This window comes from Poecilia reticulata, linkage group LG17, assembly GCF_000633615.1.
Source record: "Poecilia reticulata strain Guanapo linkage group LG17, Guppy_female_1.0+MT, whole genome shotgun sequence".
In the NCBI taxonomy this organism is placed as follows: Eukaryota; Metazoa; Chordata; class Actinopteri; order Cyprinodontiformes; family Poeciliidae; genus Poecilia; species Poecilia reticulata.
The window spans coordinates 2,701,366-2,727,484 of record NC_024347.1 but is presented as its reverse complement, the minus strand read 5'-3'; the positions used below and the strand labels follow the sequence as shown (position 1 = coordinate 2,727,484).

Genomic DNA, 26,119 nt, shown 5'->3' with positions numbered 1-26,119 from the left:
ATTCAGACTCATCTCCAGCCATGCTACACTGTGGTCTAATATAACCAAAATATCCACCACTTTAAAAATCATTTGTGCATCAGAATTGTCTGTTTTGGGTAGAAAAAGAAGAAACTTTGACAAAATGGCAGAATACTGTGACTCTTAGCCAGAGGCAGTGATGAAGGGAAAACCTTTTCTTTCTTAAATGAGGTATTTCAGGTTCAAAAAGTAACAATAATGACTGAATGTGTTTCATCAGTCCTAAGTTTCTGAGTCACTCCAGACAGTGACTCAGAAACTTATATTTTCAGTTGTATGGAAACATAAACAGGAAACATTTTTAGTCTTTTTTTGGCATTAGGATCAAAATAAAATTAGACAAACATAAATAGCAACTAGTCAATCCTGTAATGATTACTTTGCAATGATTACTAAACTTTATAGCGCTTCTTTGATTTACAAGAACAACAAACTGGGACGATACAGCTTACCTAAAAATCAAACAAAAGTCTTGCTTCAGTTCTTTCTAACGAACTAGAGATCTCGTACCGTCTTGTTTTGTTAGTGGAAAAGAACAAAACTTTCAAAGATGACTCACTCAAATGTGACTTTTCTTTGAGTGTACAAACCTGAACTGATTTGGTAGTTTTGACACACTTTATACTCTACACTTACTCTCCACCTGTCTGCAAATCATTTTGCACCCAAGATAAGTATTTAAAAGAAAAAACATCTTAAAAAGGCTAAAATTCTATGAATAACTTCCAATTTCTTTTTAAAATTTTCAACTTATTCTTGTTTGCATCCGTGTTTGGACCAGTAGAAATCTTGTGAAATATGACTCATGATGAGCACAACTAAGCAAATTCCTGCTGGTAGATATGATTTACTGAATAAAAATTTAACCACATTTAGATACAGAACATATAAGACATAATTAGTTTATCATTGGTTACCAAAACAGGTGCAAAACGTACCTTTAACATCCGGCTATAGACGTTGAGCACAAAGCAACCAAGACGACTAAGATATGAGTATTTTAAAAAGAGCCAAACTCCCAGCCAGCTCTGAAGCCGTCAGTAATCACAATTGTTTTGCAGAAGAGAATAAAGATTAGAGCTTTAGCCAGTGTGGGGTCTTCCTCCTGCTGTGGTGTTTGGCCCCGGCTTCAAAATGCCCCAGCTGCTCCGGATTTAGCACCTTAGCAGGGGTCTACAGCGGAGCACCCTCGGGGTCGTTCTTCTGGCATTAAGACGCGCCAAGATTTGCGCGAAATCTCTCACCATACGCACGTGTGAGCTTTAGTGTATGGAGGGGAAAAAAGAAAAGAAAAAAAAGAAGAAATATGGACTGATGTGAAAAAGAAGCAAACGGAGAGAAAGAGGTCTGGGTGGGAGACAAAAGTTCGTCAATAAAGATCATCCGTGGGACCGACCGAGCCCGCTACTGGATCGGTGCAAAATTTCATTCCCATACTCGGATCTCCTGACGCTACCTGGGTGCTAATTCAGCAGCACAATCGTTTTACTACGCTCTGCTACGTTTAAGCATTCTCCACGTGCGTCGTCTCCATTCCATCCGAGCTTCCTCCCACTTTGATTTAAATCTCTCTGACAGCGCAGGAGAAGTTTGGGCTCGGCACGGACACTCCATTCGCTCGGTTCTCATGTGGAACTCGTTTTCTCTTTGATGTCTCTTATTCTGGATGCAAAAAACAGCCTGACATCCCCATGGAGATGATTTCTGTTGGGTCTAATCTAAAATAAACACATGGACACGCACTCACACTCACACACACACACACACACATTCACACAATGCCGTAGGTCAGCATGCCGCTTTGGAAAGTATTAGCCATCACACACACACACACACACACACACACACACACACACACACACACGCACACACACACACACACACACACACACACGGTTCTGTGTCCTACTATAGGAGCCAACAAACACTCGTTGGCTTTGCACACACAGTCAGCCATCAAAGGATGAACAAAGGAGTCAGGATTAGAAAGCTTTTGTCTCTAAGTTTTATAATGGCTGATGTTAAAAACCCAGTGCTTTGAAACTAAATAGAATGATTTCAAACCTTATTTCCTCCCCTCTCTCTCTCTCTTTTTTTCTTTTTTAAACAATTTTCTATTTTTGAAAATCTCTTGTCTAAACGCCTTGCATTCATCTCCGGCTCGCCTCAAGGCGAATTCCCACATCAACATCCGCAGCCATTTACTGCTTTGCGCAGGCACAGAAGCATGTGGCCCAAACGGGACGTTATTAAAGATGACATACCCTCGTATAGGTCATCTCTGGGGTTAAAAAGCTGATAAGACATCTGACGCTACGCCCGAGCGAGCTAATGCGAGTTTATCTACGTGTTTACGTCTATTTTTTGCCATGTACTAACAAGAAAGCTGAAAACCATCCACAAACCAGGCCATCTGCAACACACATTACTCGCGATGGCTTGTTTTTTGATGAAGCTAGCCCAGGAGGCTAATTAGCTGTTAGATTAAAATGGAAAACGTAGAACATGACTATGTACTGTTAAAATATTAAATCCAAATTATTCCCCCCCCCCGGTTTTTCCTCTTTGAGCTGAATTATGATGAAATTGATTTTCTTTTTTCTTTCTTTTTTTTAAGCTTTCTTCAAATATTCAAATATTTTCCAAACGGATGATGATGTCATGGCTTAGCAAACTTTTAATTGAGGATGTATTTTAAGGCTTCCTTTTGTGACATCAAGGAAGCAACTCAAACAATCAGCAAAGACATCAGAAAGAAAGTTGTTGACCTCCACAAATCTAGTTAACCGTCGGGTCCAATTTCCAGATGTTTCCGATCCAGTAACTGTTCGACTCTAGTGTGTTAATCTGTTGCACATAAAAGCTACCAAGCCAGCTTTTTGGTTTCTTTACCAAAAATATGGGAGTTGCTGTAGGTAGATACAAAATCCCGAGTGAGCAGAAACTAAAGGCATTTTCCATCCAGTAACATTTGGATGAATACTGGTTAGTGATCTGCCCAAACAGGTTAAAGTAGTTTTTGTGCATCATAATCAATAAGTTATTTTCTTCAGATTCAAATGAGCGACTAGTTTACAACTGGACAGGCACAACACCGCAAAAACACAAACTCTTAGCAAGTAATTTTGGTCTAGTTTTTAGTACAAATGTAACAGTTCACTTGAAATGAGACAAAAGTAACTTTTTAGCTAGTTACAGGAAGTTGATTTGGGGCAATAATTCCTTAATATTGAATTAAAAAGACACTAGAGAGACGCTGGATTCTTGGTTTTCTCTAAGCCTCAATCACCAAAGCTACAAGAAATAAAAGGGCTAAAACATGTCCCTCTACCTGTAATGAGGCTAAATCACATCACTAGTTTCACTATCAGAAATGAGTGGCAAAAAAAATCATTTAACTTTTCAATGATATTCACATTTTCTTAGACTGTATCTGTACTTGAATGCCCACACACAGATGGATCAGAGACATAAGCAGAGGTTTGAGGGTCGACTTTAAGTCCACAACGCTTCTCCAAATCGTTCATTTGATTGTTGAGTCATGCAGAAAACGTGTAAGTTATAGATCAGGAGATCATCTGAAACTTTTTTTTTTGCTGGTTTTCCTTCCATACTTCCTGTAAGCTTCTACATGTGACCCACAAATGATCACGACAGCATCATTGACATGTCCTGTGGACATGAAGGTGGATGTGCAGAAGATTGAAGCTTTGCTTTACTGAACAGCAAATTTACAGTGACAGACAGTCCCATTATAGGAAGAAAAAGAAAAAAAAAAGACAGCTGAAGACGAATTACTTGTCACGGCTGTTGGCAGGGCAGAAAATGGGTCTGATCTGGAACAGCAGGCTTTAAATGGGGTGTGTGTGTATCGTTTGGGCCCCTGCCCAGGCCCCTCATCGCACCTAAGTAACTGGTAAGCAGTGATGATGTGGGCTGTGCTACGATGTTTGATTAAGAATACCTACATTTCCATTTCAACTTTGTTCATGTGGCACTTTGAGCAACAAGGCAAATTCAGTGTGATTTATAAAACATAAAAGTATAATACAATAAACAAACAAAAAAAGATTACATTGCAGAGGTAAGATAAAGAGAAGTTATGAGAAGTTGCAGTCCAGACTGAAACTAACGATGTTCCAATTATTGGTAATCAAAGGCAACTCGAAACAAATGTGGTTTTCGTTTTGATTTAAAGGAACTCAATGTTTCTGCATTTTTGCTCTTTTCTGGACGTTTGTTCCATATTGGAGTGGATTAGATACACCTGAACAACGGTGCATATTATTTTTTAGGTGTTTAAAGGCCAATACATACTATGCAGGTATTATTTTACTGGAGGTCACAACAACAACAACAAAAAAGTTGTGTTAGATCAGGACATTTTCTTCTACATACTCAAGTGTAGAACTCTTATAAAGTTCACTTAGAGCCCTCCTACTGACGCATTTTTGAACAATAGTTCTCAGAAACTACACAATGAGAAAGGTTTTGTACAGACTATGCATCAAGCGGGAGAGCTCCCCAACTACGGCTGAATGTCGTAGCTCAGCCATAGTTAGAAAATGTCACTCACTGGAGAGTTCCCGGGTAAAAACCACTGCTGATCCAAAACGCCACAACTGCACATTAATCAATTACCAAAAGAAAAAAAGGCGAAGCTTCTAGGAATTATTTGAGCCTACAAAAGTCTGGTTATACTCTATAGTTGGTGGCCGACCCAGTGACGGAACGATACCCGTGCCTTACAGTTTTTAAAGAATCCCAAAGCCTCATGCTTTCCTTGCCGTGCTTCAGGGTTAACATGAGATGTTTTCACCCAAATTTCCTGACTCTCTATTGTGGCTGAGGGTCTCCACTTATAGAGAATTGACTTTTGAAAAATTCTGATCCCTAATCAGACCAAAATAACCCATAGTGACACCCCCCCCACCACATTATTTATTGTGTTAATATAATCACATATACCTACAAGTGACTATGAGTAATAAACAGAACATTATTTTAAACCGTTGGTTGCTAAAGTAAAGTATGAAATATCCCACTGTAGACAGCACCTACTTTCACCCGAAAGGAAATACTGCAGAGCTGCTTGTTTTATGAGTGTGATCACAGGTGCCAATGACCATTTAACAAATTGTATTCAGTTTGCTGCAAATGGTTGCTACTTCCACCATTAAGTCCATAGGAGGCAGGAAGGGTGCTTTGCCTTGTTTTCACCCCTTTTTTGAGTTCAATAAATCGTGTAACAGCAAATGAGTGTAAAGGGCTAAAATCAAAGTTGATTACTTCTACAGTCACACTATTAGCGCTACAACACAAATAGTTAGAAAAGCGTCACCTGATCATCTTATGTTTATGTCACTACTGTTGGTTAGATGTAAAGTCTATTTAAGGACAAGTTTCACCAACGATTGCTCTTTGGTAAAGATGAAAATAATAATAATAATAATAAAAATCAAAGTCAGGAGCTGAAATTAAAACTAGCCAGCCACATGAGCACAGCCAACACAAGACGGTTTCAAAAATCACCTGAACGGACAATGAAGACACAATGAGTGACGAAACCAACCAGTAGATAAACGGATGGCAGGATGAATGGGTAGACGAGAAGCCAAAGGAGAGAATGAGGATTGCTGAGTCGCCAAAAACACAAAACAAAACAAAAAAAAAAAAAACTAAAACATAGGAACAGGCTGGATTATGTCTGCAAACTGACAGCGGAGCCTATTTACTTAAATTTTTTTGATGCAATTTCAAATCCAGTTAATTCTGACATAATGAGCGATCCCAGTTCGATGAGCCGCTACATGGGTGACAGTAACAAATGTGAAATGTTGCCATGCTACCGTTAACATTTGCATCAGATATTAGTGCCATGTAGAGATGATGGAGATATTCGGTGGATGAGACAAAAGGTCAGATAGACAGAAATGTACATTACGTAAGAATAAATAGTTGGATTACTTTGTCATTCTTTGCTCGGCTTGATTTTGATTCCACACAAGGAATTCGGGGTCGTACCTATCGAGGGGGGACAGGCAGAGAGAAACAAGAGAGTTGTAGACGTTCGGTGTCTTGCAAGAAGTTGTTCAGGTAATTGTCAAAAGATGATGATGATTAGTAAGTAGATAGATATCAAGACGCAATCGCTAGACTCATCTTTCTCTCTCAACACTTAGTTGTCAGGCAATGGGTGGAGGAGGACCGTGTGGAGCAGGGCATGCATGCTAGGTGAGTGGACGGAAGATGGTGAGCATGACAGGTAAAGAGAGGGTTGGGCTTGGAGATAAAAATAGCTTGTTTTCATTTTTCTATACCTACAGAGTTAACTTCTGTAGAGATGTACGTCCACTTGAGGTTTTATTTGGATTGTGAGTCAACTTATCAGGTCAATAATGGTCTGGAAAACACAACCATCATACGTTTGAGGACGTTGTTTTCTACTGTTTAAAGTGATCGCGAATCGAATCAGAGTCGCGATGTAATGAATAAAAAAAAAAAGTTCTTTGCATGTTTTGTGAAAACCGTTTTCGCGTTAAGCGCTTGGAGTATAATTAAGAACTTACTTTTAAGAATGATTGGATGGCTACTTCAGCAATGTCCTTATCATAAGCATGTTTACGTCTAATAAAGTCATTTTCTTGAGAGCGTTTGAAGGTAAGGTTTTACAGTATTTTCCTGGCCCGCACGTTTAGAGGTAACGATGTAAGCACTAAAGACCTAAGCTGACATCTTGGCTAGGCAAACCTGATACTTCTGATTATTCAATTCTCTTCTTTTTGTCAGTCAATCCCACAAAAAAAGGGGAAAATGATAATGTCTCTAAATGATAAACTATTGCTCTAGCTGCTACTTTCTAGATGGTGAAATGACTCAGTGTGGGAAAATTTGAGGATTTAGAGGAGAGTTTAACGTAGCAACTTAGGTTTTATGAAATCTTAGATTTGATGAAGTCTTGGGCTCTTGTGATTGATAGTATTTTATTACATAAAATGACACTGTTTGTAACTGGGTCTAAATATTAATCAGAATTTGAAAAAGTAGGAATATTCTGTTTAAGAATATTTTAATCCCAATTTGCAAGATCAACAAAAGCTATTCCAAAGTTCCCCTAAACACACATTGCCCTACAATTCTTTTAAGGTTGTATCTGATTCAACAAAATGAAGCTGCAGTCTTACAACCCCCCCAAGGGTTACAGACAATATTTTCACACAGAGCCGTTTACTGTAGCGTGAGGTGATGTTAGCGTACGTCCTCTGTTTAGATATGACTCTTTCGTTCATTTGGTTTTGCAACACAATTCAACATAGTCAGACAAAACTTACAGAAGCGCATCACAAAATTCAATTTCTAATGTTTTAACTGCTTTCTGTGCACAGTAAGAAGAGTCGGCACACAGACAGTAAGTAGGCTGCAGCAGCCAATATGAGCTGTCACACTATGAAGTTCATTGTTAAGGAACCCAAGATTAGCAACAAAACATTCCCATTAGGAAACACTACTGTACGCATGTATTTTTTTTTAAATCACTATTAAAAAAATACAAGTTAGCTAATACTAACTTGTATTAGTAATACAATAATAATAAATACAAAGTTAGCTAATACTTTCTGTTAGCTAACTTTCTGTTTGCTAGCAGAAAGTTAGCAAACAACAGAACCTGGGAGTTGGGTTTAGTCAGATAGTGAATAAAGGCCCAAAACCCAGGATTGGATCTAGATATCTCAAATTGAAATAATAAGCATCTGGAAAAAATTTTGAATAAATTATATATATATATATATATATATATATATATATCTGGGCAAGAACTGCACCCATTTATTTTCAGGAGTTGCCTTGAAAGCACATTTTGTTGTAAGCTGGTGCTACACAGACAAAACTAAGTTGAACTGAATTAAAGTGAAGTAATGGGATTTGTTGACAGAGAGATGCAGATGTATTATTGAGCAAGTTAACTCTACCATAGATCACTTGTTTATTTTATGAGTGTAGTCTTAAGGGGGTGGGGGAAACCCTCACTTTAATGGAGGAGCTAGGCATGGTTAGCGCTGATGCTGAGCGCGCATGTCGTGCACATTAAGCAAAGATGCTATGGGTCGGCAAGTCTGCTAATTCGATGAAGCAGGGCAGATGTGTTGAGGGCACAAAACAATGATGCCGGAGCAAAAGAGTGAGCAAACAGACACGGCGGGTGCAATGCGCACAGAGAAATAACCACTTGGACGATGGGTGAAGAAAAGAGCAATGAAAACTGCAGGAACAGTTTTGAGAAGTAAAAGTACACATTTAATTTATTTTGTAACCGTTTCTAGAACAGCATGACACTCTGATGGCGTAAAACGTGAGCCGAAATGCCAAAGTGAGAGACTTGAGCTTGATTCAGACTGTTTCTGTTTACATCAGCTAGTAAAAAGAAAGAAAACGAAATAAATCTACGACACATTCAGATTCTAGTTTTAGTGCCTGACTACTGTTAAAGAGGGAAGAAACAGCCTGTAAAACAGCTACTAAACTCGCTGTCTTTTATGCGCATCTCTCTTGCTGGTCCTTTTTTTCTTTTTTAATCTCAGCACGCCTCCACCGCGCCCTCATGCAGAGCTCTGCTTCTCTAGAAGCAGATTTCCCTGCAGGTTTTTCCACCTCAAGCGTTTCTCCCAGACGCACTGAATGTAGCCGATCGATGCCGACGAAGAGGAATGTCGCACCTAGCCGTGATGGTGAGGTTTAAAACCAGCTCTGGAGGTGCTGCGCAGGCATTCAGACAGCTGAGTGAGCGAGCCTTAAGACCCGTCAAACCGGAGGGGACTGTGAAAGATGTGGCATGACGTGCGCCTCGTACTAAAGCCCAGATTCAGCCAACCTTTTGTCTACCAAAACCGTAAAACCCCCAACAGTCAATTGTTGAAGCAGCACTTTTGCACCCATTTGTTGATCACTTCTAGATGCTCTCGGGGTCAATATTTCACCTCAATGCTCGAAACAATAACTAAAAAAAAAAAACAACACGTTTTCTTTGGTGAATCTGGTCCTCAGTAAGTTTTGTGAAAGTGGAGAGGAAGCAGAGCAAAGGGCTTCATCAACAAGTCAGAGCATTAATTTCTTTTTTTTTTTTTTCTCCTCACCTTGGGTCCTTTTGGATGCTGTCCACCGATGGAGACCTGCCCAGAGCAGGCTCAGGGGGAAGGGCCGGGCCCGACTTGCTGTAAGGGGACTCGGTGGAGGGACAGAACTGCAGAGTGCGGTAAGGATTGGCGTAGTCGGCCGCCCCGCCTCCCGTGGCGAAGCTGCCTCGCTGGAAGGTGCCGGTGGCACTCTGGCTTCCCGTTCGCTGCAAGGGGATTGGGTCAACACCGGGGGAGGACGGGGCTAGAGCGGGAAGAGGAGCGTAAGGATGAAACAGATAGTTGAGGACCTCTTGGTACAGCTGGTTCACCACTGGGGGTTGGGGGGGGGTTTAAGGTAGGCGGGGAAAAGGGGGAAGGAGAAGCAAAGCACAGGCAAACACGAGACCCCCCACCACCCACACACGCCAAACCCGAGGATCCACGTACGGGAAGCAGGAGCAGTAGAAAGCAACGACACCGGAAGGAAAAGTAAAACAAAAGCAAACGTCATGAAACAAATACAGACAACTTCAGCTGCACAAGTGGGACATCAGGTCAAAGTATTAATTTGAAAAGTTTAAGCGTTGTTAGTGTAGAGACAAGCACAGCAATGTGAAAAACGTGACGAGTACAGTGGATTCTTGTTTTACGTCGAACACACTGTATTAGTTTATGGTTGTATGAATGTGGAGAAGTTAAAGGAGTATGAATATATTCTCAAACTGATTCCCGTCTTTTAGTGGATTTTTGAAGTGTTTTTTTTTTTTTGCGAAGCTAAATTTACTTCCACTTAAAATTTCCAGACTTTATACAAGTAATTCACAAAATATGACTAATATAATTTAAACATCACATTAATATATACATAAAACAGATTTCTTATTTGCCCATAAGCTTTCACTGAAGTTTTATGCTTTTCTTTATTTCTACAGTGTTGCTAGGCCAACACTAGCTGGATCACACAAACCAAATGTGCTTCCATTCTTCCTAACAATCAATAGCATTTATATGAGTTTTGGGAAATACATTGAGGAGCCTCCTATGAAATTCAGTATTCAGATTTTCAAAACCTTCTGACATATCAGGATGATATGTGTTTTCTTTTTTAGGGCTCAGTTCTGCTGAATGCACTCAGTTTACCACAGGAAGCAAGCCTTTATAAACTCCTGTTTCCTGGCTAATCTCACTTTGTTGTAAAGATGTGGGACTGCTGATGAAAAAAAAAAAAGTCATTTTCAGACTGTAGCTCAGACAAAAACAGATTGTAAAACAGTCCAGGACAGACCTGGGTAATGTAATCTACGCTTTGGCCATCCCTGTGGGAGCCAAGTTGGGTCATGTTTCGTGCACGTAGCCAGATAACTACAGGACCCCTGCAGAGCCTGATGATGTGCGGCCTGCTCATTTCTAACCCAAACCACCTCACCGATCTGAATCTCACTCATAAGTGCGGAACCGGAGATCACCTTTTTGTTATTTCAAAACTCCTTGGTTTCCTACTTTCGTCTCCTGGTACCATTAGCATCGATATCCTTTAAATCCATAGTAGTAGATTGGTTGAGTAAGCTGACTCTATATGATGGAAATTGGTTTCTGAACGAACTGGAGCGTGCTCATTTTATTCTCTTCCTGCGTGTTATTCCCGTTGGCCGCGACGTTCACCCAACCAGGCGACCGAGATCCATGGCGCCGCTCCAACAACGTTTCGGCGCACGCTTGATTTACGTTGATTGCGAGGCGCCCGAGCTAACGCCCAAGGGATTAATTGAGATTAATTTTCATCTTTGAGACTAATCAGTTAACAGACTGTGACTGGAAGACAAATTGCCACCGAGACCCCGATTGGATTTGCCTACCTGCTCTGGTAAAAAGCACTTCCGTCATCAGACGGAGAATGGAGAGGATCTCCTATGTATATTAACCCGGGCTGGAACATAACATCATTAAACCTCTGCTTGACAGGAATCAAGCTGTGCCTGTTTCTGCTCTTTTCACGCTGTGTTTGTTTGATCCGGCGCTTTATTCAAGGTGTCGTGTGGCGGCGTCTTTTACGGGCTGATTTCAGAATGTAATTGGTTCAGTGGTTAGGAACACTCTGCAGGTGTTTAGTGCTACTTCCTGTTGTCTTCCTGGCCTCATTACCATGCAGTTTCTACAGCAAACTCCTTGGATTTCACTTCATGAGCTCTTTTCATTTTACCTAAGGGAGCTTTTCTGGATATTCTGTAAAGTTGTAACTAATGACTGGTAAGTTATTGACAAAAAGGGGCTGGGTGTACATCGTTTAGGATGGAAGACGGTTCAGATCTGTTTAATTTGGGTCTCTTAATAAACCCCAGCAGTAAACTCTGTTTAATGTTGCCTTTGAAAACACATCAGCTTTTCTTTGATATTGAAAATAAATTTGAGTTTAATTAAATAATCTACAAGTCAAATATCATTTTCATTTGAATCTCTGGAACAACTTACGAGCCAAGAAAATAAAGGCGTCATTTTCATTCCACTTAATTTCAATGCACTACTTTCTGTTTGTCATATACAATTCTCATAAAATTAATTAAAATATGTGATTGAAAAGTGACTACATGTGAAAACACTTAAAGGGTCTTTGCAAGGAGGTGTAGTGGTGTTTCCAACCATTTGGCAAATCTGCAAATATTCAACATAATGTTTTTTTTATTATTATTTTTATTTGGTTATCCTGACAATTTACGTCCTTTCATGTTAGCTTTTGAAGAAAGGAGGCCAGATAAAATGCAGTGAAGGAAGGGATGGAGGGCATTTTGATAGAAAGCCATTTATTTAACACATCTAAGTCTCATATGTTTGTCTAAATCAGTAATCTAGCCTCTGAAATATGAATCAATATGAAAATCAATAAGCAATTTCCCAGCCAAACTATCCTCCTCTTTTATCGTCTCACGTGCAAAATTATAATGAAAATTATTTGAACCTTTTGAAGTTGATGTAAAGTATTGTTTTACACACAAAAAAACTTAAACTTTTCAAATAAAACTAACTTTGTTTGGTGAAGAATACTAAATGGACATTAAACGACTTTTCCCAAACCAGATTTAATGACGGCCTAGACAAGATGGGATCATAGTTTAATGTTTTCACTACGCTGTACTTCTTACTTTTACTTGAGTAAGTTTATAATAAAGTATTGCTATTCTGGTCCAGTAAAATGTCTGGATTCTCTACCCACTGAATGGGCAAACAAACATGTTTTAACCAAAAATTCAACACACACACACCTGCAGTTTTTTGTTCAAGTTTCATAACTTTTATGTTAAATAAGGTGATTTTTTGGAAATATTGTTTTGCCCAATTTTGTTATTTGTTGTTACCTATATAAATTATTGTCATTTTAAATTTTGACTTAACTTTATACTTTTGGTCTGTCTGATGATGTAATTTTTAAATATTGATTGATAATTTCATCAGTTACTCTTTTAACTCTTACTCGAGTAATTTCTCGGTTGGCTACTTTTTACTTTTTCTTGAGCAAAAATTTGTTGAGCTAGAGCTACTCTTACTTGAGTAAATTGTTGGGTACTCGGCCCGCCTCCGTTTATTTCTCACTGCAGCCGATCAAAACACCAATGCCGTTTTTACACGCTGAATTTTGCTTCTGGATGGTTGCAAAACAGCTCTAATGCCATCCCTGTGTATCATTTCAATGCAGTTCTGGTTTCACCTCTGGCTCCATCTCCTGCTCAATGTGTTGACTCTCTGCTCAGCCTCCATCTGCCAAACCTTCTGTCTGCATCCCCCTCGTCTCCTGTCTTGTGGGATTTTGCTTAATAGACCTCAGTACTTGTAGACATCCCCCTGTATGCCCTAAACACACAACCTCTGTCAATATATGTCCGCTCACCTTGTCCTCTAAGGTTGGGCTTGGTGTAGACTCTGTCCTCGTAGATGGGATCAATGTGGTGCTCGGGGGACTGGAGGGGCCGCAGTTCAGAGCCCAGGTGACTGTGCTGGCTGCTGTACGAACCCCTGGAGCCTGGAGGGCACAGGATGAATGACTTTAGACAAACACGTCTCTGTTGTGTGGAAATATTGTTGATGATCACCACCAAATAGCTTTGTGTTGCGTTAAAAGCCGTGTTAGATATGCTGACGAAGGAGACGGATGATGTAAAATAATCTTTGGTCGATTCCATCTTTGTAAAGATGTGTAAAAAAATCTTAAAGTAAATGTGTCTTTATTTAAACTTTCACACTAGAAATTATAGAAAAATCCAGACTTTAATTAGGATACATTTATACAGAGTGGACAAAAATCAAGTTTCCATTTTAGGAAATAACCTTTTCAATCAAAACCTTGTTGAAAACCCCAAACAACCCTTTTAAAATAAATATAGGTTATTTTTTTAGTGCCAGTATTTATTTTATACACTTGTATTCATAATTCATACGTTTTAATTGATTAGTCTCGAGGATGTTCTAGAAACCATCACTCTCAGTTACCCCAGGGTTTAATCAAGTCATGACTCATTTGGCTGCAATTTCAGTCACTGGCCACTAGGGACAACCTGTGAGAACCTGTATGTATCCTCCCTTCCTCCACAATGAGCAGAGTACAAAAACATCCAAAGCTCCCTCTTTTGAGAGCCACAGCAAAAAGAAACATCTTGACATCACCACGTCTCCGTACCAACCGCTAGCTGTTGGGAGTGGTGTCAAAAAAGAAAAAAAACAAAACTATTTTCCGCTTTATCATCTGAGACGTGAACATGTGGCGTTTGCTGAACTCGTCTGAGCTTCGGCAGAAAACTTTCCAGTTGGATTTTTCAAATTTTAAATGAATTGTGCAATTATGGAGCTTTTTAGGAACACAACCACTCAAAAAATAATAAGAGGAAATCAACACAGACAGGGTTTTCCAGACACAAACTCAAACTTCTTCCATGGTCATCTCAGTTTCCAGACCAAAATCTGGCAAAAAAAAAAAAAACAACCTATGGGATAAGCTGAAGTGAAGAGATTATAAGCGATGACCCAGGATGATATATAGAGATTGTGAAAAGAGGAATCACCAAACACGTCTCCATCTGCTTCAACCTTGGGAAATGTCAAAGAGTGCAGCCCCCAAACGACTGAAGGCGACTGAATGTACTAGCAGCCATGAAACAAGCGGGTTTCATGGCTACACTTTCCCAGTGTAAGATTGTGGTGCTGCTGCTGCAATATATATATATATATATATATATATATATATATACACATTTCTACATGAATGTACCATAATGTAAATAAAGGAGGTAGAAAGAGAAGAGAGAGGCTGTCTCACTCTATATATATATATATATATATATATATATATTTCAAGGATTTTTACACATCTTTACCAAAGGTGAGATTGCTACAGTACGGATTTTGAAAAGCTGAGAAAGATGAAACCCTGAAATGTTTTCTGAAAAAAAAAAAAAAAAAACATACAACAAAATTATCTGGAGTATAGGCAACATATCTCAACCATGCCTTTTTTTTAAATATCTAACGGATTCCGAATAAAACATGGAGCCGGTTATATCAGACATTAGGTGGCATGTGTTTTCTATCATAACTTTGTCCCCAAGCTGCTGAACATTAATCACACATGAACAGATATTGGGCTCATGTCACATTAACTAGCATCCACAAAAATTAAAGAAAGCCCTTAAGAGAACCCACGACTCTGATGAGATTGTTGATGAAAAGGGAAACAGAAACGGAGTTTGGAGCAGACGAGKGACACGGAAGTCATAAAGGAAAAAAACAAACAAATGAAACGACGAGCTGCGAACGTGACAAACACGCACACTTGAAAAGTAGAAATGAAATTGCCTTGACCTCTACCTGCCAGGCTCCCAGGCCTTTGCAGGGTTGCGTTGGCGTAGAGCTCGTGGGAGATCTTGTAGCTGTCGGCTCCGATGTGATGCAGCATACGCTTGGTGGGCGACAGGGTGGCGTAGCTTCCCACGGCCGAGCTGAGCTGGTGGATGGGCGATGAGGTGTGGTTCCCACCGGGGGAGGTGGCCATGGGGAGCGGGGAGGAGGAACCGGCCGCCATGTTGATGGGCGATGAAGTGCTGCAGGGCAGGGAGGAGCAGGTGTCTTATTGTTAGGTACAGTTCCTATCTTGAATATTTTCAGTTTCTTTGAGATGTTTTATGTGTAGAGGAAGCACAAAGATGTAATTCAATGAAAAAGTCTGAAAACAGGAGTGTCCAAAGTGTGGTCCAGGGGCCATTTGGGCCCCTAGACTGATTTTGTGCGTCCCCCAACTGCAGTTAAAAAATGATATAAATTTGGCCCTTCGATGCAGATGGAGACTTTTAATTTGCAATCGGGGTAAAAATAGTCACAAACATAATTTTGTTACGGAGGAAAATGTAAAGTACAACACAAAGTATTAGTTTCTTTATAACCAAGTTTTAACAAAAGGTAAAACCAAGTTTATCCACAAACTTTTACTGAGACGCCAACTCTGCTGCACCCAAATCAGCTTTTGTTCTTCATTAAATGTCGCTAAATGTAGTAAAAGTTTTGAAAAAAGTGACCCAGATCCTGTTCTTATTACTGAAAATAAATGTATTCAATTGAGCCCAAAAGAAGCTCAAAACCAGATGCTTTCATTTCAATACAGCAAAAATGCTCAAATCTGCTGCAGCACATTAGGGCCATTGCAGGAAAAACTGTAGTAAATTTCTGCCAAAAAAAAGTCWAAAAAWWWTTTTGTAATCTCAGCAATGTTCTAGAAAAAAAAAACATTTGCTAGAAAAAAAATATCAAATTTTTAGATTAACATSAGAAATTTTCTACAAAACACTTGGATATTTATAAATTTCAAATGTCGAMAATTTTCTTGAAAAATTCCACGTTTTCTAGAAAAGGCATGAGATTAATCACAACATTTCTGAGTTTTTAGCAAACATTTACTCCTTTTTTTCTATCTACAAACACCCGAATGCACTGTCATAAAAATCCCTGTCAAGTTTTGGGTGTGCAGTAAATGTATTCCTACAGGCTGGTGATGGTGACTGAAGAGGCAGGGTGCACCTTTAACGGTTCTGTCTGCMATCYGGTTTTTACATAAAAAGTAACAACGGCGTGGTTTTAGAAGAGCCAATAACCTGGAAATTAAAATTTTAATGCGCCACACTGTTAAATTACAGTTTTGAAGCGCGTTTTAAACTCCTTCACATTGTTCCGGCTGACGGCTCTCTTGTTTGGGCCGCGTTTCCACACAATTAGCTTTGCACAACAGCTTGTTAGGATGTGGAAACATGTTATTTAACTCAGGCTCATTTGCATGGTCAGGTCGTGGTAGATTTTAGTGTTGGAAAAGCAAATCACAAGACATAATCAAAGCGGCATCCTGACAAAGCTGCCTGTGTGTCATTTTCTGTCATTTTTATTTCCTCAACAAAATTAAACTGCAGAACAAGACATGGGCCGCTTGCTGCTGTCAAGGAACGCTGTAAAAAAAACACACACAAAAAAAACCCCACAGTAAAATATGTATTTATACTGTAAATTTCTGGCTACCAGAACTTCACTGTAAAATAGAGAATTATTTTTTATTTTTTTACACTGTATACCAAATTTATAAGAAGTTATCGTTCTAAAACTACTGGAAAAGTTTGGTAGCTAAAGAAAAATCCCTGCACAACAACAGGGAAAGCCRTGTTGTAAACGAAGCGGCTCTAATTAACTTCAACCAACCTGTAGGATTTTGCAAGTCGGCTCGGTGACTGTTTGGGTGATGACACTCTCTGCAGCGTGGCGTAGCTTGGCATGTCGGCGGAGGCTGAGCCCAGGCGCTGCAGTTTGGTGGGGGATCCCACCGCCTGCAGAGGGGAGCTGACACGCTGCAGTCCAGGAAAAAAAAAAAATTAAACAAAATCATTTGGACATTTAAGAGGGAACGCTAGTCAACTTCAAAAAGTTTCCCGGGTCTTCCATTTTCTAATGATTTTTTTTTTTTCTCGATACGTGAATGTAAATAAACAAACGAAAATCTAGAGACAAAGTCTCTGATGAAGAGCAGASAGTAAACATGAAGAGCTGAACTGATGGAAGGATTTGACTTTTACAAAAGCAGCCGTGAGCAAACGTCTCCAAACCAGGTTCACTCATCATTTTATTTAGCAAAGATGTTTGCTAAATAAAAACAAAACAAAAAAATAGCACCAGACTGAGCACTGATCGATCATTATCTACACAGGATTAGTTCTTTAGACACAATTAAAATGGCAATATGTGCACATATGACAGAGGGCGTAAACCAATCTATTTCAGCTCAAACGCAAAGAAAACTTGACTATTTTCATGCAAATACAGTAAACAGTAAACTCATTTTTTTCTGCAACTCTTCAGCCAAGAAGTTTCTGTACAATGTGGGATCTGGGAGACTTGACTAAACTACAGCGAATCAAAATACTTCCATTTTACGCAATCATAACAACAAACTTTCAAAATGAGATCAGTTAATATTGGTAAATAATGACACTAAGATGTATTCTGTTGCTTTTGTTACGTTAAAGCCTAAAAGGCTACAAAATGCTAAATTAAAAGGCTGGAAAAAAACATTGCTTATGAGGCTTAGTAATTACACCATAAAATTGTCTATTGTTCCATCTATTGTCACTCTGTACAACTAATTATCAAAAGTTCAATTTTACATATCAGGATTTGGTGAGGAAAGACATTTGGGCTCAATCTCTGTGTTTAACGTTTACACATTTTCCATAAAGCAGAGTTATGTTGTGAATAGTAGCATGAGCCTGGACCGTCTAACAGAATTCAGTCCAATCCATCCGCAAAAACAGAACTGAAACTGAAAACCACTCCATGAACCAGAAAATCACAAATAAAATTAAGCTTCTGGTTGTAATGGGGGGRAAAAAACATGYTATATGAATTCATTTTGCAGATCTCTGTAATTAAAAACAGTTTGCTAAAAATGAGCAAAGTCAGCAGCATAATGCCAAAAAAATAAAATATAAAAGTCAGGTTTGACTTGATAGTTTTACAACATTTATCTCCATGTTGGATTTGTTCTCTCAGTTATAAACATATAGGTGTTCATTGATCTGCAACCTCTGCAAAAAAACAAAAAAAAAACAAACAGGCAGCTGCAGAGTTTCCAGAACCTCGTTTTTCAACCGTAAGGGACAATTATTCGATGGTCCTTCAATACACGTCAGCGTAACCGTCACCAAGTACCTGAGCAGGCAAAGTGGCACAGGAGTAATACATGGACGGTCCGGCAGGTGCGGCTCCGCCGTCGGTGGACATGTGTAAGGCGCTGCCGAGGACCTGCTGGGCAAACGAGTCTCTCTGGGACTGAGAGGGCGAGTCGGTGGCCACCAACTGGGCGGCTGCACGGCTGGACGTCACCTGGACGGGTTAAAGGAAAACCCGGGTTGAGCGAGAGCGAGAGCGTCAGCGGTGGGTTGGGAGGAGAGAGAAAGAAACATTCACCTGGTTGTAGCTGTGAACGGCGCCTCCGACCTGCCCGATGCGCGCCGCCACCGTTTCCCCGAGCGTCAGCCCTTGGTTGCTATGGTAACCAGCAGCTGCATAGGCATCCTGGCTGTTGAGCTGCAAAGCGCTTTGAGAGAGCAGTCCTTGTCCTGTTAGGAAATTGAAAGAGAGGACTTAAAACAGCCAAAAGCGAAAGCATGGCGTCACGTAGAGAATGGGGGAAAAAAAGAAGAACTTTATCATTATTTCTTTAATAATCAATCCACGGTATTGTTTCGCTTCTTTGAGTGTGCGTTCGCTAGTAGAAACCTGATGCAAACATGTTAAATCTTGAGATATTTTGCAAGAAATAAATAAATAAATACGTCAAGTGCTCGTTCTGTCAGGAAAGACAGAGAAACCCTCCTGCACCTTTCCTCAGAGGGAGAGGTCAGGATCAGACGACAACGAAACGACGACCGACAACGGAGCCGCCGAGGAAAGGAGCGTGAGAAGCAAGTTAGCGAGGAATGACACCAGGTTACGTCACCGACTGGAACAAACGTCTGTCAAAAAGCCACCTCAAACCTCCGTCTCACTTCTGTCAAATCGTTTTTATGTAACTATTTTCAGATTCTGCTCTCTCTCTCTCTCTCTCTCTCTCTGGCAGCAGTCGGTCTTTGTGGAAAGACTTATTCTCTCTGCGGCCTTGAAGGCATTTTGCAACCTAGTTTACATCCCACGTGTTACACAACGTACTACTTTAGTCTTTATTTTTTTTGCAAGTGTTTGAAAAAGCGGCAGGTTTGTAACGAGCCTTGAAGTTAAACGATGAGAGAAGGACAGAGAGTGCAGGCTGACAGCTGAGGTACGAATAGCTAAAGTTCCACGTTTTCTACTTCTCTTCTTAGCGTTTTCCTCTCATGCTCTGTGACCCTTGAACCTCTCCCTTCCTGCTCTCTCTTCTACCTGGCTTTTGTTTTGCACACGGCAATGCAAAAGGACAATTTCACAATGTAGGAATTGATTATTTTCCCACCAAAATCTTCAGATTTGTCGTGTGTTTTTTTTTTTTTGGTAGAGTTCAGTTTCCTTGCACTACTGAAGCATTTTTAAATGGTGAAATTCTGCTGACCAAGATTAATTGCCTTCAACTGAAGGAGTCTGATGAGCGACTTTTTGGGGAAGGTAAAGCAATTAACCTAAAGCTTTCCGAGACAAACGCAAGCGCCCCATCACGGCTACAGCGACATGCAAATTTAAATCATCTGCAAACCGCGCCGACCTTTGCGGGAGCTCAAAACTAGACATTTACAAGTCTGAAGCAGGTGTGTTCAAACGTCCGGAAAGGAAGACAATGATTTAAAAAAAATAAATAAAAAGCTTGTAGGCAGGAGGGCAAAGACAAACTATTCTTGTAGAAAAATGTTCCATCTTAACCCCTTTTGATTCTTTTCCCTACAGTTTGTACTGGAATTACAAAACAAACAAACAAATCAAATCAAGCAAAAAATGTTCATAATGCCGAGGTAAAATTAGACAGACTGGTCCACGATTCAGAAGAACGTCCAAAAAATGCACATCAAACGTTCTGACGACGGTATTTAGATCAAATGTTTACCATCTTAAAATTCACCAATGATTTTATCCTAAGAGTGTCGATCATTTTCAAATGTTCTCAACCGAGACAAAACCCTGTTGAACTACAGAGAGGAACACCCTGAAGGTCAGGCATTACTGTAAGTGATGCAGCTGCAACATATTAGCATTCAATGGACAAATTGTATCTTGGTCACGAAATTGCATTTTGCATATTTTTGACGTTTTGACGCCAATTTCGGGATAATTACTTTTTTTTTTTTTTTTACATAGAGTTGAATTGTTCCCTTCTAACATGCTAATCGACGGTTCGAAGAAGATCTACAAATGATTCGCAAGCATGAGGCAGAAGGTATTTCTGAGCTCATGGTGTTCCACAGGGATTGGTTCTGGGTCACCCCCTTTTTTATGTATCCCATTTCTGTACATATATGTTTATTATGGTACACAAACATTTTTAATAGTCAAGCATCATTTTCTATCCCACTGAAAGTGTGAATCGTGCCTTCCTCAGACTGTTAAATGATACTAAAACTACTTTCAGAGACAAACAACATAGTGCAGATTAGAAATGGTACAAAAACAAAAGTTGTGTTTTACAAAAACAAAATCACTATTCCACTAATCCAGTTCTCGAGTCAGTGTGGACATTTAAAGTTTTGTAACCAGTTGATAAAAGTATATTCACGTCCCTCATATTTCTGTTTGTCTTTCACGTAATGTAACATGACTAGTTTCTACTGAACATCCCTTTAAAACATCTGAACTATTCCTTTAACTCCTAAAGCTAAAATTTCTAACCCCAGTGTAAAAATGCAGTCGAGGGAGTCAGTCTACATCAATGATATTTATTGATGTTTGATTTTTTTTTTTTGGTATTTTAAAATTTTTTTTAATCACAACCGTCAGCACCGGCAGGTAAGTCGTCAGATGAGCGTTTTGTAAGAAAACATGCAGAAGAAGCACAGCAGCCTGAGCATAACAGCACCAAAACGACGCTTGGCTGCTAATTTTAGGCACCGCTTCATTTGAATTTCAGAAGCTCTTGAAGTGTCACAACTTGAATCGCTTCGTTTTTTATTTTTGTTGCTTTTTTTGAGGGGGGGAGAGAATTGCGAACGCGCCAACAAAGTCTGACATGCAAATGTGAGCGCACACACTGAGAAAACCACATCAACAAAGCGCACTCTCAAGCTGTGCCGGAGCTGCAAAGTTGGAATGTGCGCTGATGGTTCCATTAAGTGTAAAGTTGGAAGCTAAATGAATCATTTTCAGGAGAACCGGAGACTGGGAGCCTTATGAGAACATGCCAAAACAAAATGCTCAGACATTAAAATACTCGTTAATTTTTTATAAATCCCAACATTAATCCACTTCTGCTGATCAAAGCACCAATCTGCCCTATAAACAGGCCTAATTACAAATGTAAAACTCTTTCTTTTTCTTTTTTTTTTATGCATCGTAGCAAAAATGTTGGCTAAGCACGGGTGTCCCCAGTGGCTGCACTAATGCACACAGTGAGCAGCAGTGCAGATGCAGTACGGTTCGGTTCTGGTGCTGCTTTTTGAAAAACGGCCCACGTCACTGCAACACAGACTTCCTGCGTCCATCGTAAAATCCTGAGCATTTTTCACTTGACAGAAGTCCAAAGAAAATGGAAAATAAATAATTAGGTATGCAGGATGTTATTGGCATGGTATCGGCCGATATTAGCTGTAAAATTTAATACATCGACCATTCTGTCAAAAATAACTCACCGATATAAAAACCTTTGTTTTTATATGACAAACCAGTGACAATGATGCCTGCAGCACAACATCATAAGAGACTGTTAAGTGTTAAAGCACGACTGATGAGCTTTTCACTTGTTGCTTGTGAACAAGTTGAGTTTAGTTTTGTGACGATTTACACATTTTTAAATTTCAATGTTGTCATCGTCTTAGAGAGCAAATGTCATGAATAAATTTGACATTAAACTTAATGAAAGTTGGAAGTGTTGCATCATTTTCAGCCTCCTTTTCAGGCTAAATTGGTAGCAGGCTAAATTGACAAAGAGAATGTGATTTATTTCCACAGTAGAGAAAACCATATAGGTTGAGTAAGTATGTATAGGAAAAAAATATCGGTATTGGTATCGGCAATCGGCCAAATGAGTTTTAGCGTATCGGCCTATCGGATTCTCAACAAAAATCCAATATTGTGCGTCCCTAAAAAAAATAAATAAATAAAACCCTGAAAAGCACATGAAGACACAAAGAGTCTTTGCATGTTGGCGATGATTAAAGGAGAGCGCGGCGGCTAGCATCCGCTGATAGATTAAATCAGCTGCCTAGGGCAAAAAGGAGTCTCTAGATAAAGAAGGCTGGAAAATAAAGCTTGACCACAGTGAAGAAACAAAACAAAAAAAAGAAAAAAATTGCTTTAGAAGGAAGCGAGTGACGGAGCAGACGGTGATGGCGCACTCTTTAAAACGTGATCTTAACCTCTGGGGTCCACGTACCTCAAGTTGACTCGGTCAAGAGCGACGCGTCTCATCAAGGCCGCACGCGCAAAAGATCGACAGAAAGTTGAGCGTGTAGAAATCGCACGGCCAACGGACAACTTTGCACTCCAGGCTTGTTTTTACATGGATTCACGTTCACGCGTATTTGCACACATGCCCAAAGCCGGCGGTTATTTTCCCTGAGTTTTTTTTTCCCTGTTTATTTGTCACTTAAGGTGCGCTTCGTATGGCTTGGGGAGCCTTTTGGGAATCAAAAAAAAAGAAGAAAGCTTCATAAATGCATTATCACTCAGATGGCAAACACAGAAGGCTTCACTGAATCCATTTGAGAAACTGGCGTGCACCACTGAAGCCAAATGCCCTCCATCTTCACGTCTTAGCAGTTTTATTTTTTTATTTTTTTTTTTTTTGCCATTCATCCACAGGTTATATTAGAATTAAGTGAGTACACGCTCACAGATGGCTCATGCCTTGTGATCTCACGCATTAGCACACAGCACATCTGCGTGCACCTGAAGCATGTAATCATGTAGATATTCTGACCCGGATAGACCCGCTCGTTTTCTTCCATTCCTTTTTTTCTCTCTCTCTCACACACACGGACACCCCCACACGCAAACACACACACACACACACAAAAGGCAGAGTGGTTTTCTTCGTCAATCGACACATTTTAATATTTCATCCGTTTTCTATTTCAGACAGATATTCTAGATGGTCATCTGAGGATGTGCTGAGTCGGGAATGCAAGCATTAAAAAAAAAAAAAAAAGAAAAAAAGTGGATCCCAAATGGGTGAATGCAGAGGAGACGCACAGATTAACATGCACACTGGCTAACAGCAGCAGCGTGAAGGCTGAAGATGCTCTCTGTAGTCGGCCCACTGATCCGCTCAGCAGCATGAGACAGAAACTCTGCTGATGCCCCTCTCCTGTGTGCAGGGTTCAGTAGAAACCAGCTACATTTAGTGAATTATATTTACTCGAGTAACGTTTTTGAAAAAATTAACTTTTTACTATGCTGTACTTTTTACTTTTACTTGAGTAATTTTATTGTGAAGTGTCGTTATCCTCACTTGAGTAAAATTTCCCAGTTTCCATCTTTTGTCTTTAATGGACATTTGATTTGTTAAGGTAAGAAACTATGTTTTCTAGTCTAATATTGGCAGCTAGTAGAGCTGACTGCACATACAGTAAAAAAAACCTGAAATCACTTTGTATTTGTTTAAAAACGACAGTCACTTCCCGTTTGATGAATAATATTAACTCGTCATAGCGAAGCACCACCAGCTAAAACTGGTTTAAAAAAAAAAAAGAAGTGACCAGAAATCAGCCTCAGAACTCTGATCAGGCCTGAAGTGAGCAAATGTAAAATAAAACATTCCTGTTCAGAACCATGTAAACAAAACATAGAGATGAGTGTTTGAACATGAACCTCGGTTGGAGCAGCTTGTTTGCTGTTGAAGGAAAATCAGCACTTTAAAAACCTGAAAACTTGCACCTTCTTTCAGAGAAAACTCTTAAGAGTTTGACAAACTGCTCAGCCACATTTGCATTGTTGGTGGAAATGAAGCAAATAAGCAACATTTTAGCTCGACTTTGCTTTTTTTTCCCCTCCCCATCCATTCTCCATCTTTCTGTCCAGTCTGTACCTTCTCTCTCCCTCATCCGTCTTCTTCTGGGATAAATCAGGTGGTGAGTTACATAACTGTTATGTGAACATTATAAATATCAAGCAGATTTTCTGGTACCAGTATTTGGTGCATGGTGATGTACGTATCTAATGGCAATCACTGCATGCAGGACTCTACACCTGTCTGTGGTGCCTTCAGTGCAGAGGTATGCATTTCCCACTATTAGTGTGCACACGCACACACATGCGCACACACACACATGTCTTTTTTTCCAGAGCGTGTGCAGAGTACAGTAGCCACATATTTGTGTGTTTGCCTCTCCTCTCCGCTCTGTTAACAGCAGGCCAGCTGACATCTCAGCGAGGATGGATTAGCATATCAAGCTACTGGCACAGCGCTGCGTGTCTTCTGACAGCTACCTCACCCCCACAGGGGTCGAGTGTAGCGAAGACACGGGTATCATCTCCAGGACCGAGCGCGGGGAGATCACAGCGGAGCGGGAAGGCGCAGGGAGCGGTTCGGGATCTCTGTGAGCGCGTCTGTTTTCATGACATCGCCGCGCGGCGGATTTAAAAACGACCCGTGTTTTTAAGGCCCCCCTGAGCCTGCTGGCAATTTCTAACGCGGCTTTGCTCAGCTGCAGTTTATCAAGCCACCAGAGTACAGCAATGTGTGTGAAAGTTGCAAGAGAAAATGGATGCTGAAAGTTAATTTTTCTTAGTCTCTCTGGCTGATATGAAAACAGATGACCGTTTACTGCTTTCAAGGTGTTCGGATTGCCAAAATAATTTCTAATAGCTCAATGTGAGAATTAGCGGTGCAATGATTGCAGTTTTCTGGCTGATTGTCGATTACTGAGATTTAAAAAGCCTGACCTGTCGATTCCGATTTTGGCCGATATCAATTTTTTTTGTCCAAAATGTCGCTAAATATAAGAAGAAAGTCACTGAGTTGGTACATGGAGACATGACCTGGTGCGCTGGGCTGTCAGTCAAAGCTTTCACACAGGAGAGCAGAAGAGGACAGTGGTTGATTTTCAGACCTTTACTGAGGTAGAACAGATCGTCTTCACATGCAAGTATCGGCCGACCACAGATCTACCAAAACTAAGGAAATCGGCTGGCAGATAAATCGGTGCATATTAAGGAATTATTACCTTAAAACAAGCTCTTCTGTCTCACTTAAAAGTTACCTGGGAGTTACTTTTGTCCTATTTCAAGTGTATTAATATATTTGCACTATAAATTAGACCAGAAGTACTTATTTATCTTACTGTCTCCTGTAGAAGCGTCCTGCGAGTCCAAGATGCCGGACTCTTGAAGCGACCTGATGCACGAGTCTACGAGCTCCAGGCCGGTCGTCAGCTCCTCCTCTATGTCCTTCTGTCCATCTACATGTGCACAAAACAGTGAAAAGACAATGACTGATCTGTCTTCATCTATGTTAAGATTTCTAAAGGTGCATGATTACAGCAGCACTCCTGGATTTAACCTGAGTGTACTTGCATGTTTTTCACCTACTGTGGGTTCCATGAAATCCCAGGTTATGGTCCCAAAAAAGATCTTAAGGTTTTATTAACAACTAGGTGTTAATTTAATAACCGTGGGTATAACAATAAATAATCGACTGAAAATTTGAGACAAAAGAAAAGAAAATCAAACATTTGGATGAAAACACAGAAAAGTCACATTAATGTTAAAAACGTGTCCAAAATAGTGTAATAATACAGCAGCTTCAATAAACTTTTCAAGTTTACAACCAGGCAATGTGTTGAAGACTTCATATTTCT

At 40.0% G+C, this 26,119-nt stretch overlaps 1 protein-coding gene across 8 annotated transcripts in view; it reads right to left on the bottom strand.

The window, feature by feature from the left end:
• The window catches only part of ctnnd2b (catenin (cadherin-associated protein), delta 2b), a 175,235-nt gene that overhangs the window by 45,019 nt on the left and 104,097 nt on the right, over positions 1-26,119 (bottom strand). For 4 of the 8 annotated variants that reach the window (XM_008433035.2, XM_008433037.2, XM_017310042.1 and 1 more), the window contains 8 exons: positions 25,604-25,720; positions 18,615-18,766; positions 18,357-18,530; positions 16,854-16,999; positions 14,979-15,217; positions 13,015-13,146; positions 9,153-9,396; positions 5,989-6,045 (listed from right to left, as the gene is read on the bottom strand). In XM_008433035.2, coding sequence (XP_008431257.1) covers positions 5,989-6,045; positions 9,153-9,396; positions 13,015-13,146; positions 14,979-15,217; positions 16,854-16,999; positions 18,357-18,530; positions 18,615-18,766; positions 25,604-25,720 — 1,261 coding nt within the window. The remainder of the gene's footprint in view (positions 1-5,988; positions 6,046-9,152; positions 9,397-13,014; positions 13,147-14,978; positions 15,218-16,853; positions 17,000-18,356; positions 18,531-18,614; positions 18,767-25,603; positions 25,721-26,119) is intronic. The other 4 variants (XM_017310040.1, XM_008433041.2, XM_008433036.2 and 1 more) reach the window with 3 other exon arrangements.